Source organism: Pelmatolapia mariae, linkage group LG1 (genome assembly GCF_036321145.2).
Source record: "Pelmatolapia mariae isolate MD_Pm_ZW linkage group LG1, Pm_UMD_F_2, whole genome shotgun sequence".
NCBI classification, from domain to species: Eukaryota; Metazoa; Chordata; class Actinopteri; order Cichliformes; family Cichlidae; genus Pelmatolapia; species Pelmatolapia mariae.
Genome location: NC_086227.1, coordinates 25781455 through 25802421, shown reverse-complemented (window position 1 = coordinate 25802421; position 20967 = coordinate 25781455). Strand labels below are relative to the sequence as shown.

The 20967-nt window shown below is 38.9% G+C and overlaps 2 protein-coding genes across 3 annotated transcripts; both read right to left on the bottom strand.

The window, feature by feature from the left end:
* Positions 1–1458: 1458 nt before the first annotated feature.
* Positions 1459–10363, bottom strand: vps26a (VPS26, retromer complex component A). Its single transcript, XM_063477195.1, has 9 exons — positions 10277–10363; positions 9084–9233; positions 8352–8427; positions 7922–8078; positions 7109–7273; positions 6888–6994; positions 6559–6660; positions 6260–6369; positions 1459–4426 (listed from the first exon to the last, which is right to left on the bottom strand). The coding sequence occupies exons 1-9, from the start codon at positions 10277–10279 to the stop codon at positions 4310–4312; spliced, it is 987 nt and encodes a 328-aa protein (XP_063333265.1). The 5' UTR covers positions 10280–10363; the 3' UTR covers positions 1459–4309.
* Positions 10364–13226: 2863 nt separating this feature from the next.
* On the bottom strand, positions 13227–19498 carry srgn (serglycin). 2 transcript variants are annotated; one of them, XM_063460301.1, is made up of 4 exons: positions 19339–19498; positions 17644–17785; positions 14064–14299; positions 13227–13952 (listed from the first exon to the last, which is right to left on the bottom strand). In XM_063460301.1, the coding sequence occupies exons 1-4, from the start codon at positions 19391–19393 to the stop codon at positions 13852–13854; spliced, it is 534 nt and encodes a 177-aa protein (XP_063316371.1). In that variant the 5' UTR covers positions 19394–19498; the 3' UTR covers positions 13227–13851. The 2 variants fall into 2 exon arrangements, with proteins under 2 accessions (XP_063316371.1, XP_063316456.1); XM_063460386.1 differs by having other exon boundaries at positions 14103–14299; positions 19339–19497.
* Positions 19499–20967: the final 1469 nt, after the last annotated feature.

Sequence of the window (20967 nt, the reverse complement as noted above, 5' to 3'; positions counted from 1 at the left end):
CTGCTGCCTGCTGCTGAAAGGCAGTGGGGAGAGGGGACACTTGGGCAGTGCATTTATCACAGCATATAATGTGTTTTCTGGATACACTGTGCTTTTTCAGCGTTCAAAGATTGATGGCCCGTGTCAGAGCACTGGCTATGAATTTCAGACGAATCAGGCCTTAACTTAACACAAAAGTTATCAATAGTTCTTTTCATCTTTTCTTATTACCCACAGCTACATCCACTTCTGTCAGGCCTAGGCTGATCACTAGGACTGGGTATCATCACTGATTTCTAAATCCATTTGATTCCAGTTCTTAAAGTCCTGATTCGATTCAATTTAGCCTCAGACAGTCAGAAATATTATAATTCTGATCATTTATCAGTACTGATACACATATACTTCATCAGAATTGTGAACATCACAGCAGGTGCCTTTGTGTCAAAGTAACTGAGAATAAAACACAGAAAAACACGAAGGAGATTTTCCTGGTCTGGCGTTTTATAGCAGATAACCTTAAGAATATTCTGCAATATTCTGTAATTTTGCACAATTTTAAGAAGTTTAAATTTCTTCAGTATTGAACAGCAGAAATTAGGCTTTCTTGTCCGAGGTCATTTAAGTGAAAAAAGAAAAAGACAGCGCTGTAAACAACGGTAGACTGGTGGGTAATAAGCGAATGAATAATCCAGAAAACAGAGATTTGAGACGGGAAACTGTTCTTGAAGTACACAGAGAGAGAGAGAGAGAGAGCTGTGCATGAAGTGTGATTTTTATCGTGGTGGAAGCAAAACAGCAAAACTCAGAGCGAATTCATGACGACATTGATCAAATGTGAAGCGCAGTTTGCTGCTTCTTTTTGGCTTGGCGAATTTTGGTTGGAGAGAGACAAAACCTGCAGCTCAGAATCAGCGCAAAAAGACGGAAACACAGCGCGGACCCGACGCATCAGAATCGCTGAGCTCCGACAGCGTGTCCGTGTTCGGGCCGTGGGGTGAGAAAGCCGAGAAAGACAAAGCTGATTCTGATGCGTCGGGTCCGCTCTGTGTTTACGTCTTTGTGTGGAATCCGTTAATGAATCGATATCGCTTTATTCAAGCTATTCACCTCTCTCTTCCACCTGCTCTTTCAACTGGACCACGGCCAATCAGAGAGGTCCCGCCCCTGACTATCTCTGATTGGTTTAGTCCACGATAGGGGCATAATGTGTGTCTGTTGTTGACCACACGGAGAGTTGCAGAGATTTTTTTTTTTTTTTGTTACCCGAAAATATTTGGTCGCACTATATTTTTTTTTAGTCGCACCACTGAAAAATTTGGTCGCATTTGCGACCAAATTGGTCGCACTCTAGAGCCCTGACTAAAAGAATATTCATTTTGTTTTATGGTATTTGGGAAATCAAGTATACTTTTAGCCATTATCAACCTACCTGCAGACAGAATTGAAGAATTTATTATTACACTAAATTGATCACAAAGACAGCCCACAGCATGACTTTGATTTTTCGAAGCTTTATTTTCTTATGTTCTCAACCATCCTATCCTTTTTTCAAACAGATGTGGCCCCACAGGCCTGTCAGATGAACTCAGGTACTCTTTCATCATCTCTCTGCAGAAATGCACTGGGTTAAAGTAATTTAAAACTGAATCCATTACTTGTTTAATAGTATTTAACAGAATTACTTTTAGCGGTTTTAACTGTGCCGGGACTACTGCTGAGCAATTACATTGACAGTAACCTAGCATTTTGATCACTGTAAAAGCTACTGATTGATCCTGTAAATTACCCCCTGGTATATTTGTACCCTTGGTTGGAATTCATTGGTCTAAATGCACTTTCTGTCATCCTAAAAAAAAAAAAAAAAAGTTCAGTATAAATCAACTTTATTTATGATTCCTTTTTAGCTATATATCTGTGTTTAGTGTATATATTTATATATGTATATATATACACATATACACACACACATTATCATACACACGCACACGCGCGCACACACACACACAATGGCATGATCAGACATTGTGTAAAGATAAACATGCAGTAGATAAGACAGGGGCCGAGAGTTTTGGCTTTTAAGTGTTTCTCCTCGTGACCTTGGACAGTCTTTAAAGAAAACCAATGAAACCCTATTTATACAGTATTCAGAAAGACAAAATATTTCTGCCAAGCAAAAAGAAGTGAAGAGAGGATTTTTTGCAAATAAATTACAGTTTTCAGACAAGAGAGAACCAGACTCCAAGGCTGGACAACGAAGAGCTGGAGTGCAGATCAGCATTCAGACTTTTCTGAAGTGAAAAGCAGCACAGCTTCATGATCCATATATGAAAAATGTGGAACTAAAGCTACAAGTATTTTACATATAAAGTCAAACAAAGCAAACAAAAAAAATGTAGTGAAGTATAAATGTGTGTATAGTTTATGTTACAGACTCAGGATATCTCTGAGGTGAAGTTGTCCTTGAGTGATGTTTGCTTTCAGCGTCCATGCCTCTTTAGTACAAAGGTAAGCATGACAGGGGAAAAGTGCAAATGGATCAAAGCTGAAGGGCAAAAATCACCCAACGCATGGGACTGAACAGTGTCTTTAAAGCAGGACCTAGACTACAGGTCTGAGCATCACAGTGGAACATTGTTGGATTTGACAGTATAACCATACCGCAACTCTTCCAGTGCTTACAACAGCTGACGCGAGCCATTCATCACATTAGTATTTCAAGCACACTAAACCAACAGGTTCAGTAAAACAGCATGAAAAAAAGAAGAACAGCAAGTCTACAGGCTGCTGACCATCATTAACCACTTTGTTTCTAATGAATCAAGATGTAAACACAAAAAGTGTCTTTTGATGTAACAGAACTGGTTTTTTTTTTTCAGTCATTTTTTTCAATCCTTGCTTAAAAGTTCAATTCACCCAATATTCAAATAGACATATCTTCTTTAAATTTAACAAGTCTGACTTTTGAGCTTTTTTCCTCTAATAAAGGAGGTCAGAGGAATTTCCTTATAGTGCTAAAGTACTAAAGAGAAAAGACAAAGCTTTTCTTATTTGGAACATGGGTGAACCAAACTTTGAGTTATCTAAGATTACAAGTTAATGATAGAAAGTGCAGTAAAAATTCAAACTGAACGGGTGTCGTAGCAGCCAAAGACATGAACAGAGAAACTACACCTTCAGATATTTGTGGAGGAATTCCTGATGCAAGTTGTTGAAAACTGACATCTTCATTGAAATCTGCATATGTTACACCTGAAATGTGTGAAATGATGTATTGATGATGCTTGTGGCATTAGTCCATTAATCAATGAGAGAATCAAAATCAAAGATAATCAATTCTCCTTCTCCAGTGTGAGGATTTGTTGCATTTTTCTCCACTGTATGATTGTATATTGACCATCTGGCACTTTGTAGTCTTACAAATAAATAACTGCTAGCTGAGGTTCAAAATGATGATTTTATGAACCTGATGTCCACGGTGAATGACGTTTTCCTTAATGAAATGTGTTTTGGACTGGAGTTAGAAATGTGTAAAACATCAAACAAAGGGTAACATTTCTGTTGGGCTGGAAGCAGTTACAGTAACGAAAATGTTTAACTGAGAAATTCCTTCTTTTCCCAGCTCCATGGATGAATAACACCTGATATCATGAATAAATACAGAGCTTGGGTGCTGACTCACATTCTTTGTTCGGGCTGATCCCACCCCACATCATGAATACCTTCACTTACTGGGTCCATCGAGACTCTAGAAAGTGACACTTTGTAGAGTATCTGGGCGAGATGCAAGAGGAAGTCCAAGAGCAGTGCTGTTCAGTAAGCAAACAAAAAGAAGCTCCTGCTGCAGAAGAACAAGATAAAATGGTGCGGCGGTCTGTAGCGCTCTCCTCTTTTCCGTCTTTGCTCCTGTTTTACTCCGCATGAAACCCGACTGTATGGCTTCAGTTGTGTGTGCTTGAGTGTGTTTGCAGTCCGAGACGTCAGGATGATAAAAAGGCTGTCTCATTGTTCGTTACTTGGGTTGGTTTGTTTTGCACGCTTGCCTTGACATGTAGCATTCAGCAGACTCTGACTGTGTGCATCTGTATGCGAGTGTGTCTACGTCCTGGGGCGGGGCGCGAAAGAGAGTGATGATGGGCCGCTCACACCTGAAGCTGTGAAGTGGTGCAGGGGGCGGGGAAGGGGATGCCTGAAGGTGTGTTACGTGTATTTATGAATACAGACATTTCTCAGTCCAGGAAGAGAGTCGGTGCAGGCCTCACATCTCTGGCTGTTCAGCAGTGACGAGCTGTGGTGCGTCTGCATGTATTATCAGTTCTTAGCCCGGCCCTCACATCTCTGGCTGCTCTGCAGTTACCGGCTGGGTTCGGGGCTCGGGAGACTCGTAGCGCTGGTGGAAGTTTCTTTTCCTCAGCTTCTCTGGAGCTTTTCTCCACAAAACAATCTCCTAAACACAGACACAGAGCAGCAAAAATAAAAATACGGTAATGCATGTTTTTAATGTAGAACTATTCATGTACTTATCATATGGAAAAGTTAAGCAAGCTGGAGGTCAGGGTGGAGCTGCATATTGCACATCGGCACAGAGCCACACGCCACAATTAAATTACATTAAACTAAAAACAGCAGTCGCTGAGATTATAACGGCTGCAGGCAGTTCAACTTAATGTAATTTTAATTATGTCAAAATGATCCATCAAAGAGATAATTAATAAATGTGCCTAAGACACTATACGTCCTTTATCCCTTGCGCCCCCCCCCCCATATTAATTTGTGCAGGAATCATATTTTGCCTTGTCTGATAAACCTGCTTCCACTTGCGTGAGTAATGCTGCTGGAAGTCATTACATCAGTTCATGCCAAGTTCAGAGTGTCGTCATTTTCCTCTGCTAACACACACACACACACACACACACACACACACACAAACTATTCAAAGAAGTATTGCTTTTAGAAACGAAATCTAGATGTAATCAAGCACAACTGAAATCCAGTTCATCTTTTTATGCATGATTTAATTGGAGAATTACACTATTCAAGAAAACATGATACATTTGCTGCGAGTCTTAGATTTCTTTACGGCATTCATAGCTCTTTTAGCTCAGTGACCTACCAGCCAATCAGATAACAGTATTCCCGTAACAAAAGGGTTTGAAACAAACAAAAAAAAACAATTACCTTGAAGCTGCATGAAAACAAATCATTTATTAAAAATAAAGTAATTTACGTTTTTCAAACACATTTTGTTTTAAATATCAAAATAATTTCAGTTTCTAATCACTTTTTCAAATCAATGAAACTTTGGACCCTGATTTAGCTCCACAGTCCACAGTCATCTCTAAGAGAAAATATCCAGTGAGCAACAGCTGGTCTGTAAATGGCTCGTTGAAGTCAGAGGAGAACAGACTGACTGCTTTGAAAGGATCAGAAGCAGTAACTTAAATAACCACTTGTCACAACCAATGTATGCAGAGGGACATCCGTGAACACACAACACGTTGAATCTTGAAGCAGATGGGTTACAGCAGAAAGATCGCATTGGATGCCACTCCTGTCAGCTAAGAATAGGAAACTGCAGCTACAATTCAGAGAGACTCACTAAAAATAGTACTAGCAAGGTGCACCTAATAAAGTGGCCAGTGGCTTTAAATACATTAATCACTTTTTGTGATAAAAGCAGGATTTAAAGGTTCCTAGTGTTGTTCTCTGGCCCACTTCTGTTTTCCTTTGTGCACTGCACATCCACAGCCCTGCTGTTCTGTCTAAGGTTACCACTCATTTAGCAATTAGCGTTACAGCATTAGGAATCAAGTGCATCATTATTTTGGTACCGGATCCCCTCAGTTTCCTGATGGAACTACAGATTCTAATAACAAAAATCAAAAACCCTACACCTCTCTCCAGAAATAAATAAATATACACAATATAATTTCACAATCACACATATATAAATGATAAATCATTTTGGGGGGGAAATGTTTTTCAAGAATAAATCTCCTGAGTGCAGTGCTAATGAGCGCATCATCGGGACACACAGTAACACCATGTCTATGCATAAAAATAAAAAAAATAATTCTATGAAATAAACAATATTTTCAGCTATATAAACGCAATGCCCAATGCCTGATATGACAGTAAGTAAAACACAAACTAGCTACAGTAAGTCCAAGTATCTGGGTAGACTTTGATGTGAAATGTTTCCTAATTACGAGCTAGAAGAAAGACACAGATATCAGCTCAGTGATACAGAGCCTGTTTACTTGGAGTGGTGGTGACTTACCTGTTGTTTAAAGTATCTCCTGTCCTCTTCGTCCACCAGCACCAGATTAAGGAAGTAGCGTACAGAGAACTTCTTGTTAACATCCCTCATGGTGGGTGTCAAGTCATATCCTGTAAGGAAACATGAGAGACGATTAGATGTCACGAACAAAAAACAAAACAAAACAAAAAAACAAACAAAAACTGGCCTGTTTGAATGTTTTATGACGAGGGAAGTTAACAGGAAAAGTGATATCCTGATGATAGGAGTCTGGACCAGCACTCAACATAATAGCTGCCAAAGAGGAGATGAGCTCTTACCAGCCAAGAACAGTCTGATGGGAATTGATTCCCCTTTAACTGGGGCTCCATCCATGATCTCGTATTTAGCAACCGTCTCCGTCTCTGTGGTAGTACTGGGACCTGAAAAGGAGGACAAGGACTTTACTACCTGAGATGAAACATTAAAGTGGAGCAAAGTTTCCAGTACTCTTAGTGGGACACAGTTGGTTTACAGAGAAGAAAAGAAACCAGGTTTAAAAGCTGAGAGGAGATGAACTAGAGAGTTAATCCAAGTCCACAATGACTTGTCATTTATGTGCTCTATCTAGGTTACTTTATTTTTATATGTGGCTGCCCTGGATTCTCACCTATGCCTGTTATCTCCTTCTTAATGAGCTGCAGCTCCATGTGTTGGATCTTGATTCTGACCAGCAGGAAATAAATCTTCCCAACAATCACATCCTTGAGGTGGTACCTATGAGAAAGCCATAAATGCAAGTAAAGACAGCTCTTATTTAGATTTGGGATTTTCTGCAGTGACAGAGCATTAACTTGTTCATTTGATAAGTTAAAGTCACATTGCTCTTACTTGGATTTATTGTATTCAAACTCGATGTGGAGACAGTCTTCTATGCCGACCTCCATTTTGATCGAATTGTTAACATCAGGGTAGGTGGCTAACTGATGGACAATTAACTCGTATTCCTTCACCAAGTCAGACAGGCGCCGAACTATTGTCACCCTGAGGAAGTATCTGCAAGTCGAACATGACAACACACCAAGCTATAAAAGTCAGACTGAAATCATACAGATTTTTTTTCTCTATTAGAAATAAAATGCATTTAAAAAAAAAGAAGTAGCTGAACAAAATAAGCTTGATGGATACCATTAGTGCACAAGAGTGATGGCCAGCTGAGGCATCACTTAGTATGTTTTATATCCTGTTAACAATTGTCCATGAAAGCTTCACCTCAAACAAACAAACTTGTGCCTGAACATTTTAACGTAAGTGTTCATGTGTGTCATGTTCACACTCTATCTCAATATCAGGGAAAACAGACAAAGGTTGTTTCTGTCTGCTTAATTTTTAATTAAATCTTATACAGGGTCATTAGTTTCTCTCTTCTGCACGATGTGTGTGTGCCTTTTAATTAAATAGTCTCTGAGTCACACTTGCATGTGGAGAGTACAGTGTGCAGTGGAGGAGAGACAGGCAAACTGAAAATAACACAATTTGAATTGAATTGACATTTGATGACTTAACTGTAAATTAAGAAAAAACAAAAACATCCAAAATCGGTAATCTGTGTCACAGCGAGCTCACAAGCCCTGCACCTACTCAGTAGTAAAGACTATTGAGAAATCTGACAGAAAATAAACATTACATAAAAGGTTGTGTCACCTTAGCCTAACGTTGGCTCCAGTATAGGACTCATAGGGCTTCTCCACCTGCATGAACTCAAAGTCGTAGCTTCTGTTCTGGGTGAGCTCTCCCGGTAAAGCCAACTCTTTGACCAGGTCCACAAACTCATGGGTGTTGCTCTTATCAGAGAAAAGCTCTGAAATATAGCAGAGAGGATTCAGACTGGCTGAAGGTCTGATAGCTTTGAATTCACTTAAAGAAAAAAACCCAAATCTGTATTTATTAGTTTTATTTGAGCATTTCATTCTCTTTCAACACACTGCACTCATTATCCTTGTCCCAAGGCAAATACAGTTGGAGGCGGGGGTTAGCGGTACTAAGGCAGACCTGCACATGATAACCACATGCCCTGTTAAACCTTTCAGTCATGTGATAAAGCCACATTAACATTAGCATCAACCATGCTCACCTATCTGTCCAACAAACTCGATGCGGATGCCCTGGTGCTCCAGCCGCTTTCCTCCCTGCTTCACATTTAGATTCACCTGAAGAGGAAACATTTGTTGAGAACAAGTTTCTTCTCGCTTGCATGAATTGGTGCTATATGAATAAAAGCAGATTGAACAGAAAGATAAGATTCTGACATGCTACCAGGATGATGTTCCTTTAAAGGGTTTTTCTTTTATGATTATTGTGACTATTTCTTTACAACTAGCATATATTCCTATTTGCTTGCCAACTTCCAACAAACCTGTAATAATTTCTTCTCCAAACATAAATCTCCTCACATTTCTCTGCCTGAAACTGTTCATTACAATAAACATCAATGTTGAATATCTTTCTGCTGCTACCACACTAACTGACCTTTTACTTGAGTGTGAGTTGTGCTGGATAACAGAAGAAGTCAACAGTGAACAAGGCACATATCAGACTGCTCAATAGAGCTGATGCACAGCAACAGCAGACGCACATGTGTTAGTCAGTTCTTCCCGAAGCCAAAGCAAGTCTTGCACGCTCATCAAAAGAATCGTAATTTCCCACTGGACTTAAAGCAATGAACCCAAAATAGACTGAGAAGTCCATTATACACTGACTGACTGAAACTATCTGCTGCGCAGAAAATGAGAACAAATTTAAGCTATGCTTCATATGTGTAGGACCCACATTGTGACACGTGATAAATGACGCAAACACAGTTTACCTTTCCAGAAACCGACTCTCCATCGTAGAACAGGTAGTGTTTCTCCACTTTCCCATCTTCTGTTTTCAGCTCGGCTGTCTTTCTGTTCTCTGCATCATTCAGCAGTACATCTATCTCACAAACCGGCCCGAACAATCCTCCCAGGAAACTCTAGAAACGCAAAAACATTCAGAGGATGAAATTCAGAGCAATCAACATGCTATGTGATCAAACATATGCTGCTTTTAAAACAACTAAAGAGAAATTGCAGCTAGCTGTAATAAGAAGCCCTGAGCTGTGTTGTAGCTTCCACCAACATGAATCTGCCCTAAAGACAAATGACTTTGTTTACACACAACCCCAACAAAATGTTGCAGCGATAACAATGACAGTTATAGAGAGAGATGCCAGGTTAGTCCTCAGCTGTGATGGAAGCTCTGACATGAATATCACATGTTAAAACCCACTATCTCACCTCCTACTCATTTACACGAGGAAGACGACATCTGTTATTGCCATAACAACCCATTCACCAGTCAGTATCTGCACAGTCGCATTATTTTCCTCTGAGCTGGCACAAAGTCACAAACAAATGCTTCAAAATGCAGAAGCAGCAAATCACCAAGAATCAGCTCAGTCATCAAGTATTTATATAAGATGAGAATCAACACTGAAGTAAACTCTTCATAGAAACCCCCCTACCCCCAAATAAAACAAACTATCAGCTACCCAATCACTATTGCAAGCCGACCCTCGAATCGATAAGCGAACAACCCTTTGCCCTTAATTAGAAAATTAATTGGCTTAATTTCTACGGTTATTGCAGTAATTCAACATGCATGTGACGGCACAACTTCACTGAGCTAACGATCAGCAACGTCTGCTAACAGTGACATTTGTTTGAACCACTCATCTACCCGACTTTTTGACCGAACTCAAATACTTGCCTTATCAATCAACACGTTTAACTGCTGGCATCATGCTGCTGGGCCATTAGCTAACCAAAACATCACGATCATTGAGAAAGACGGCCTCCTAGCGATGCTAATTCGACCAGCCCAGCTAGCTTTCTTTCAGGGTTGAGTATTAAAATAAATGCTTCCGCAGAAAAACGGAAACTCGTGCTAATGTTATGTTTTTATGAACAACAAACACCAAACACCGCCTCTCATTTTACTGTAGCCTGACCAGCCAATGCTTGTTTTTACACTTACCATCTCGGCCGTCTAGACAGTTTTGCTAACAGCTAGCCTCGCTTCGTGTAGCCAGTCTGTCACTGAACTAGGGCTAACCGTCATGTGACCCGAATCATGTGTTTGTGGGCGGTCACGGGTATGGAGGATTGGGGGTGGAAGGCACTCATGAATACCGGTACCTCCTAACAATTAGGAAAAAATAGCCATTACCTGTATAGGTAAGGCTACTGGTTGAGTTCATGTATTTGCTGTTGGTGCAGACTTTAAAGGTAGTTTTTGTATTTACTTTCTGCACCTTTTAACTAAAACTTTCACCACCAGGGGGCAGCATAATTCTAGTTTGGTTTTTTGTTGTTTTTTTTTTTGTTACCTCAATTTCCTCTATAGATTTAGCTTTATTGCCCAACCCCCATTGTAAATAAAAAACTATTCTTAAAGGTTTGCCTGATTAATTAAAGATTATCCTGACTTACTATAGCTTCTTGTCGTACAAGGCGTTTGCAAAACGTCTAGTTCAGCTATACATAATTGGAAAAAACCCTGAAGTGTGTAAGTCAGTATCAGTGGTGTAAAGCGAGGTGTGGATTTGTTGGCAAATATGAGGCATGTTTTGTAAGGGCAAAACCATCCAAACGATAATGCAACCTTAGAAACCAAGCAGGCCACGTGGCGTGGACATGGCAGAAGCACTGACACAGCCAGTAGCAAGTCTACAGGAAGGCAAAATTTAAATGCGCTACATAGACAAAAGCATTGGCTCGTTAGCTCTGTTGTGGACAATGACACAGACAACTGGAGACTGGATGACCAACTCATTCCTGTTATACTTATACTCATCATGTTTAGTTGGAATGCAATTTCTCGTCAGACAACTCCATGACATCTCAAAAAAAACAAAAAAAACAGAGATGTTGTGGTACCCACCTGTCCACACGGATCTTAGCCGTCTTTGTCTGATGATGAAAACTATGTCTCGATTTTATCCACTACAAACCTCAGCATTCATAATTTGGCATGGTCTGCCACTTCATGGCTGAGGAAATGCTTGTACTTTCCAATAATACCACTTAGAATTTATCGTGGCATATCCAGAAGGGAAGAAATAAACGGCTTAGTGCAAAGGTGGCATTTTAGTACAGTATAAAGCTAGAATTCAGTGAGCTTTTTAGAACAACCAATTTTTTCACAATTATTTGTAAAGGTAGCCTGCATGGCAAGGAAATTGATTTCTGCATTGAGACTAAAAACATATGAATTCATATGAAACATATGAAAATATGAGGAAGCCGTTTTACAGCTGCAAATTAAGTTCAGTGCCACTTGGTGGGCGAATAAATAATTTCAACAGTGTTCTAATATTGGCCACAAACTTATCAGTGGAAAATCTGAAGACAACCTACAACAGAAGCTTGTTTCTGCAACTGAAAAAAATGAATAGAAATGAATAGAAATTTCAGGCTATTTTCTCAAAACGAATAAAGTTAGAGTTTCAAGATATTTCTCCATTTTGATTATTTTCTCACAAGTCTGAAATTTTGAGATAGTAAACTTAATTTTTAATTATGGATGGCAAATGTGTACTTTTTTTTTCTAGTGGAAATAGCTCCTGATGTTGCTCGCAAGTACCGTATAAAAAATAAAACGCTTCAATAATAGAAGGTACCTCAGTTTAAATTACTGAGGAACAATGTTCCCTCTAATTTTCCATGTGTCTGAGCGAACACACAAACTCCCTGAGTGGTCCCTTGGACCACTGTGAGCAACATTAGACGTGTGCACTGTGGTCACGCCAGCATCGAATCCATCCAAGTTACATGGTTTATTAAAATAATCAAATTACAGCATTTACATTTATGTTAGACTACTTTTAATTAACTGCTTTAGCCCACTTACAATGAAATTTAAAAAAAAATCTTGTTCATGACCTGTGTAGTATGTTAACACTATTGGAAGTAAAAATAACTTGAACTCCAATTTTGAAAACACAACTTTCTTTTTTTTTTTTACTTTCTTTTTTTTTATAAATCTCTGACTTGTATTATGAGTCTGTGGTCTGGGAGAGAGTCCTGTAACTCTGTCTGCAAAATACAGTATATAATGACCAATGTTGGGCAATTAATTATATAGTTACTTCTTCAAAAAGTAACTGAGTTATGCAAACAACAAAGTTTTTTGCAGCTGTTTACCTAAAAATACAGCCAAGGCGTTTTTTTTAAATAAACATTTCAAACTATTTACAGAACAATCAGGTGTTCTGAATCAAATCTGATGCCACACAAATTATTTGTGCCACTCCAAAAAAGAATTTCTGTCCACTATGAGATAAAGGAGAACAACAGCCTGATACCTGCAGGCCTGACAACAGGAGATGTATCACTCCTGTAACACCTGTAACATTCAGTGGTCGCCTCATTGTTCTGACACACACAAGAAAACTATTGACTACACTACACACTAACTACACAAGATTTGCGCCAAACGTCGCAAATCTCTCACATCTCAAAACACCGCCGTCACTCCTAAAACTTCCCCCCTTCCTAAACAACTAAATGCCATGTCGCCATATCATTTTTTGATTGGTCGGTGGCTTCACTCCACATCAGCCACGCCGCTTTGCTAGCTAAAACACCGGTGTCGGCACATAAGGACGCTGTCATAGCCTGTCAACGACGTTGATTAGCTGCGTATATACGAATCGCATTATTGGCTGGACTATGGGATAAGGTGGCATCGTTCTAATCCCATAGTGGAGCAGCCAGTCACTTACTGACTACCACTGCAAAACAGAATTGTTAAAGTATTAATTTTAATTTCAATTCAGGTTAGATTTTTTTTTGTGAGCAACGCAGATTTGCTGCGCGCAGAGACCGTGCCAGCAGTGCGCAATTGCGCATGCGCAGCTTAGAGGGAACATTGCTGAGGAACTTGACATATATGAAAGCAGTTATGAGAACAGATAACACAGTAGTAGGGATAAAATAAACACTTTATTGGTAGAAGTTTTTTCAAATCGAAATTACAGAGTCTGTTAAAATGCATGTGTGTTTATAGTACATATTTCGAATATGTTCCAACTCTGGTTAGGACTTTCTGAACCCATTTCTGAGGGGTTTGCGTCTTAAAGATGATCTTGTTCAAATCTTGAGCCGGAATATTTTTCAACATTCTCAGGTTAGGCATAAAATGTTGCAGGATTTGTGAATAAAGGGATCAAATAATTTAAACAAGTGTTTCGAAGGAGCACGTTCCTTAAAGCTCCAAAAGAAATGGCTGGAGTAATGCAATGCATGGACAAAGGCATGTTTTTATTGCACTGGTATTGCAATGATTTAAACAAATATTTTTTGTTATATTTAAAAAAGCATTTGAAAGCTTTTTTCCATAGGAAAGCACAATACTGGCACAATTATTTTCACATTGTTTATAGTCGTTGTTTTGGCCTTTCTGAAAATAATTAATAACAATAACACAGAGAGTACAAAAAAATGGCATTTGTTTTTTCCCAGCAGGTGGAGTTTTACTATCAGCCCAGACAGGGAATCAAATTAGATGCCAGCCTTGTTTATGTGCTTCAGAGTGGGTGGCGGTCCAGTCTACAGCTGCAGAAGGTGGTCTTCTTTGTAATCACTCTCATCGGGTTTTACCTCATCGCTGGTATGCCTGCTGGCGAACAGCCTCCTCAGGTCACTCATATCTTCAGAGGAGAAAGATAAACAAAGAGAAAGACCAAATTACATGGAGCAAACAAAAGAGAAAGCACATGGATTCTACTGAATCCATGCAAATCCTGTCCTACAAAAAATACCTCCACTTTCTTTCCAGAGCATGCCAGAACCAGTCTCACCAAGGTTGCTCTTGTCCGCCATGTATGGACCTTCAGCTGCAGAGCCTTCGTAACCACCAGAACCTTCCTCGCCCAGGAATATTCCGGTTGACTCGCTCAGTTTCGATTCCTCCTCCTCTGCCTCCTCCTCGTCTTCCTGCTCTTCCTCATCGTTCTCCTCCATTGGTGAATTCTCATCCTCCACAGGCTCTGCCTCCCTGAAAACACATAAGAAGTGAGATAGAGAGATTAGCTGATAAACGTCTCTTCTTTCTCTTTCTGCTGCTCCTTTTACGGGTCGCCACAACAGATCATCTGCCTCCACACGTCTAAACCATCTCAGCCTTCCTGCATTTACTTTGCAGGCAGGCTGAATTTTGTGAAGCACTTTGGCCACCTCTGGTTTTAAATGTGCTATACAAATAAAGTTGTACTTTGTCTCCCAGCTCCTCTCCCTGAGCTGTCCCTCTGATGTACTCCTTTCTAATCCTGCCCAATGGAAACCTTCACCTCTTCAACTGTGCCTCCTGTTTTTTTGTTAGTGCCAGCATCTCCAAAACATATATAATAGTAGGTCTCTCTACGTTTTGGTAAGCCTTCTCTTTTGCTCTTGTGGCTGTCTTTGCATCTCCAAAATTTGCTCTGATTTGAGACTTTAATATTTGTGTGCATGATAACAACTCCATGAATAGGGATTGAACTGTACTAAAACATCCACATTTTTTTTCCTGGCTAAAAGTTTGGGATTTTACTCTATTCTTTATTTTTTTCCTTACAAGCAGTACAGAACGTGGGAAGCTGTTTGGCAGCAGAGAGTGTGAAAAGCATTTGAGATCTCTAAGACAGCAAAGTGTCTGATAACAAAACTATCGACTTTACGACTTTGAGCTGCTGTTGTTAACTTGCTAACTATATCTCCACCACTTCACTCGTGTTATTTCCTGTCCTCTTCTGCTTTTACACACCTACCAACAACTTGAGTTTCATTCTGATTGCATCATTAAGAAAGTATCTACAGTCTTGTAGAGCTTGAGCTTGCTTTGTGTATATCTTTATCAAATGAAATTTACAGACCTCACATTTTTCACCATGCTAGCAAGTATAGGTGAAAACTCCTTTGTGTGTCCATTTTTAGGATGAAACACTAACGACGACTTCACAGTAGTAAAAGGTATAAGTGTATTTTTTCTAGAAAAAGTCTATAATTCAGTTTGAGAATCTGACTTGAACTGCTTCGTCAGTGGGCTTTCTTTTCCGGGTTGTTGAAATAAATAACTTCAAGATTAACTAATGATATAAGTAATACATATATAATCCTGTGCTTCTCAGATAGGATTATCCAAAGAGCTTGGCACATACAAAAATACAAAACAATAGACCAGAAGCAACAGCCCACTTCCTCTGTGCACTTCCTCGTGACTTCCCGTTCAAGGCGTGCTGTAAAAAGGACGGCTGCTGCGGAAGCTCCGGTGATTATAAGCAAGCTTCAGCGAAAAGACTCAAACAAGCCAGACGCTGTTCATATTTAGAGGTTTTTCATATTTTATCACAATGTTAACAGCTGAACCTTTTTACCTGCTACCCTCTAACTCTTGTTTTTGTGTGTCTGTAATGAGTTTATAGCATGTTTTCTATACACATCTGTGAAATCGCGGAACATGTGAAATTCATCCCAAGTTATCTGAAGGTTTGTGTTGTCATAGACGTTTCAGTAACACGGTAGAAGGACTCTTACTGAAAAAAATGTAATCTGGGATGTTCACTTCTGAAAGATTTCCTTTATTTTTTAATATAATTTTGTTAACTGAAAGGATTGACATTAAGAGGAACTTTAAAAGAGGAAACTGAGGGCGAAGACCAAGATTGTGATACTCTTACTTTTTTTTTTAGAGGTCAAGCATATTAAAATATCAGTTTTTTCACAGACACATTATAAGCTAAACAGAAATACATACACATGCTGCTTTTTTACCAGCTCATTAATTAATTTCTAAAGTTTAGTAAAATTTCACTAAGTAGATTTTTAATGTATGTTTTAGAATCTTTATACATAAGCATATGTCCTCCTAGGATACACAGTATACACACATATTACACACGAAAAATGAATAGTTTTAACAAAGCAGCAGCAAAGATTATAGTACCTGCCAGATAATTTATACAGAAAGTGCAACAATGTAGCAACTGAACTGTTAAAATGTTTAAAAATTAATTTGATACTAAACTATTTAGCTCACTATAAAATTGTGACAATCGTGAAAGAAAATCTTCGTGTGTTAATGTAGCAATCCATTGTGGACCTTGTGAGAGGAGCACAGCTGAGACTTTTTATGTTTGTATTTTTTTAAAAGCATAACAAATAATATTTGATACGATTATATCGGAAACTGTAAATATGGAAACTTATTTATTTACTTTTTAAAGTCACAAAAGTGGTAAACCTATCCTATCACACACCAAGTGAACGGGAAGCTAATCCACACAGAAGTAAATCACAGACAACCTTAAATTTCAATTTTTGATGCTTTTCTGCCATTTTACATTTTTAAGTCTATCATCATACAACACATTTAAAACCATTGATGCCACCAGTCAGAGGAACAAGTCACTGAGGACATTAGCGATTTTCATTTTTAATAAAAAAGACTATAAAGTGTGGGCTGAAATCCTGCTGAAATATGAAATTCATCATAAAAATGATGAAATGAGCCATTTTTCCTCCGAAAACTACCCACAGTGTCTCCGCATCTGTCTTAATACCCTGTTGCAACAAGCGATGCACTTCCTCTGTGCTGAAGTCTGCAGTAAGCAGAGCTCAAGACTACCTCATGTTTGGAGTCTCTTTTATGATCAAATATATATGAGTTACTATGTTGATATAATGCAGAATGCATTTTTATTAAAATGTATCTCTTTATACCATAAAATACAATTTATCTGGAAGTGTCTTAATGTTTTGTGCACTTGGCAACTCTGTCTTCTCCAGGGTATGTACATTTTCAAGATATGTATACTTTGGGTAAAGTTAAAATAATCTAAATTATTTCCTGTGCAGAGAAGGAACCAACATTCCTTGCATTCATTTCAGACTATCAGACATCAGCTCATTTAAGTTCTAAATATTTCTGTCTTGTGAAGAAAAAGATCATCAACTATTCTGTTGTTTTTTTTTCTTTACTCCAGCTGTAACCTCCCTGCCCTTTCTCTGGTTACTCTCTTTCTTTATCCCTCCACGTTGTCTTCTATTTTGGCTTTTCTTGGCCACCTACCTCACACTTATATACTCTCAAACGCACAAGACAAGAAAACACACAGGCAAGCATGCAGAGAGAGCCTGCACTGCTCACCAAGGTGACAAAGCCAGTGCAGCATCAGCATTTTTCATATTTAAAGTCAGCTTTTGTCTAAAATCAGCACTCTCTTGTTTTTTTCAGACCCAACTGAACATTGACGTGAACTCGCCGCCACCTCCATCCTCTGAGCAGCTCACAAATCAAAAAAAAAAAATTAATAAAATCTTCACATACCAGATGTGAACAGACTACGACACATGACTACTTACAGATACTCTACAGTAGAAGCAGGCAGTTTTGATGGCAGATCTGGACTCCACTCCATCTCTGGGCTTTGTTGAGTCACACAGTTGGCCTGGTCACCATCAGGGTTACATCTCACAAACTTATACACAGCAGTCCTTGGTGCTCCTGGAGACAGACAAGTGTAGATAACATTTTATTATTTTGCCCCGTTAATAGTACATTTTACCTTTATTCACACAGCTCTTGGGGAACATTTCTGGATATATTTAGTGTTCGTGATCTCCACGTTTGGACGTTTTTAAGATTACAACATTAGTCTGTGACAGAGTAAAGTAACGGTTTTCTCAAAGGCCTTCAGAGCTGTTTATTTTCTTAAGAAATTAGTTAAAACAGGAAGTACGAGTATTGCAACTTTTTCTCCACGCATTGCAGCACGTTGATCATGGAGGTTGTGTGATGCTAAAACCATTAAGAGTTGTGTCATTCCAAATATTAAGTATTTGAGAAACTGTAACAAGTATTTGGTTGGTCTGACGATTTGTTTGCCCTCTCTAATTCTTTTTGTAAATTTTTATTAGAAAAGTACCTGTGCTGCTGAAGCTGTACTGATAATTATTTATTACATCTATACTACTGGCAAAGATAATCTATCACTATCTGTTATTCAGGCAATTAAGATGTGGAAGTTAGACAGCTGGGTTTTTTGCACCACAGGCTTCCTGTCATAAGGCTGTCACAGTAAATATACATGTGAACACTCAGTAGCCACTAATGATAATCTGATGAGTATAAGTGATGGTGTCAGTGCACATAGTGCTTTTGGGTGTGTTACTATTGAACACCCATAATAAAATAAAGTCTAGTGGGGGGGGAGGGGGGGTTATAATCATGCAGCCAAAAGAAAGAAATCAAATTCTTAGACGATCAACACGTGAAAATCTGCTATGACTGTAAAATTACTTATCAAACTGTTAAAGTATTTCCTTCAGGGGATAAAAACATGAAAAGTATTATTGCTATCATAAATACTATACAATCACGTGTACACAGGAAAATATCTAATAGTGTCTGATTAATTGGGGCCTCAGGGGGGTTAAAATGTGGCTATTTAGTATCGGATATATTTTACGCAAAAGGGTTTCTCCATTCCGTTTCACTATTCTCTCTCTCTGTCTCCACATTTATATTTAAAAAGTGTTCAAGAAGTATCGTCGAAACTTAACTCGGAAAATGAAACGCCTTTGTTTTTTTTTTCCGATACCTGGAGTCCTACCATTACATCATGGCCTGTTACTGTAAAGCACGCAGCATCTAAGTTATGTATATGTATTTTCTTTTATATATACATATATTCGATTTTATAGGGGTTTTGAAGTCTAATGCTCAACTCTAGGGGATGCTGATCGACTCTGAGAACCCTGGATTGATTAAATGAGTCATAGAGACTTACGGTAATCACAGTATGCTGACGCAGAGTTGTATACCAGTGAAGTGGAACAGTTCCTATTTTTTTGCTTGTCAATCAGAAACCCCCGAGGGCCCTGGGATTCCCAGTGACTTTCTATGTGAGGTTCCCGGAAAGCACTTAAGCTGTCAGGATGGTAAACATGTCCACTTGTTGTTTCCACAACAACCTGACCAGATAAAGTATACTGCGACATCAATCCCGGTAAAAAAAGAAAAAAAGATCCACAAAGTAGATTTAATTGTCGACTTACCCTTTGTGCTATGTAAGGCGAGGCAGGAGATGATGAGGAGAAGAATCAGTTTCATCTTGTTCAATTTGTCTCTCTTTAGTAAAACAGGAAAATGTCCTCCTGAACGCAGTCCCTTTCTGAGCTCAAGCTTCTTTGCGTTGTGAAGTATAGCTGTAAACTGCCTCAGACAGCCAAACTCCCCCTGAAGAGGCTCAGCCCTCCGTGTGCGTCATGGTTTCCTGAGTCTTCTTGTGTAGAAAATAAGTGGCTGAAACATCTTCCTGAGTGGAAACTTTTGCATTAGCATCAGATATGAGGTCTGAGTTTGCGCAACTGCAAACTTGGACGAAGGAAATGCCAAATGATAGCAGCAAACATTCAGATCTGTACGATTTTTTATAATGTGAAAGGAAGCGATATTTTGCCCTAATTGACTGCCGAGTCACTTCATGTAGAGATAAGGACAAGATAGCATCAGAGGGATCTTCTTCTTTCAGATTAACTCCCTCCACTTCAGTTGACTCTGTTCTTTTTACTTCTCTCAGTTCAGTTCACCTCCAAAAAAGTAATTTTACGCTACCTTGGCGCGCCTATGTGCGCGTGTGTGTTTGTGTAAGTGTGTGAGAGATGTTAGTGCATCACCCCTTTTCTTTCTCACTTTTTATTTCACCCACCTTACTTAGCTTCACCTAATTTCGCAGAAGCGGAGAAATGGAAAGGGAGACAGAGGTATCATTCAGCAGCTTTAAACCATTAACAGAACCTTTGCTGTGTTAAATTATTTACACTCCAAATGCCACAGCAACAGCCTCATCTCCCGAGATACCAACAGTACTCCCATTATCACTGACCTGTCTGCTCTTCATATGTTTAGCTTGGCTCCTTCAGTGTGAGTTAATGTGGCCTGCCATTCTTTTGATTCTGTGCCTTTTATGTGCCTCCACATGTCCGGCAGATGCTTATGTTTGTCAGTAATGCAATTAAATGCATTCACTGTTTTGTTTTTTCTTCTACAATTTCATGGACAATTTTCCAGAGGAGGAGAATTTGCTCCATTGTATGTCAGAGGTGTTACATACATGTTTTATTCAAATAAAATATATTTTTTAAATGATGTAGTCCCGATAACATGTGGATGATCATTATAACACTGAATTGAGCTACTTGTTGAACTTTAAGGATCCACTCTATGTGTTTCTCTTTACTACGGAAGACTGTACAGGTTGAGACAGTTTTGGTTGCTAACACCTGGTGCATTTCTTAGCCTCAAGCATATAAGGGGATGACTCAGAAGCTAATCAGAGCTGCAGGTAAGACATATATAAAAAGTTTGTGTCACAAGCTTGTGAGGAGAACACACGTGATTTTAAGAAAGAGTTGTTTCTTTTGAACAAGCTGACATCACTGAACAAATTTTGGATCAGGACGTCATGTCATATTTCAGGACTGATGAACAGCAAAGATAAGTTAAGATAAGATAGATCTTTATTGTCACTGTTACCAGAACAATGAAACACAGATTAGTAAACACAAGATTAGTAAAAAATGTTAGAACATTAGTGAGAAATGTGCAAGTCCGGTGACTCTAATGCAGGTATTTTGGGGGAATCCAGGTATTAAAATCACGAATAGTAATTGAATTAGAGCTCT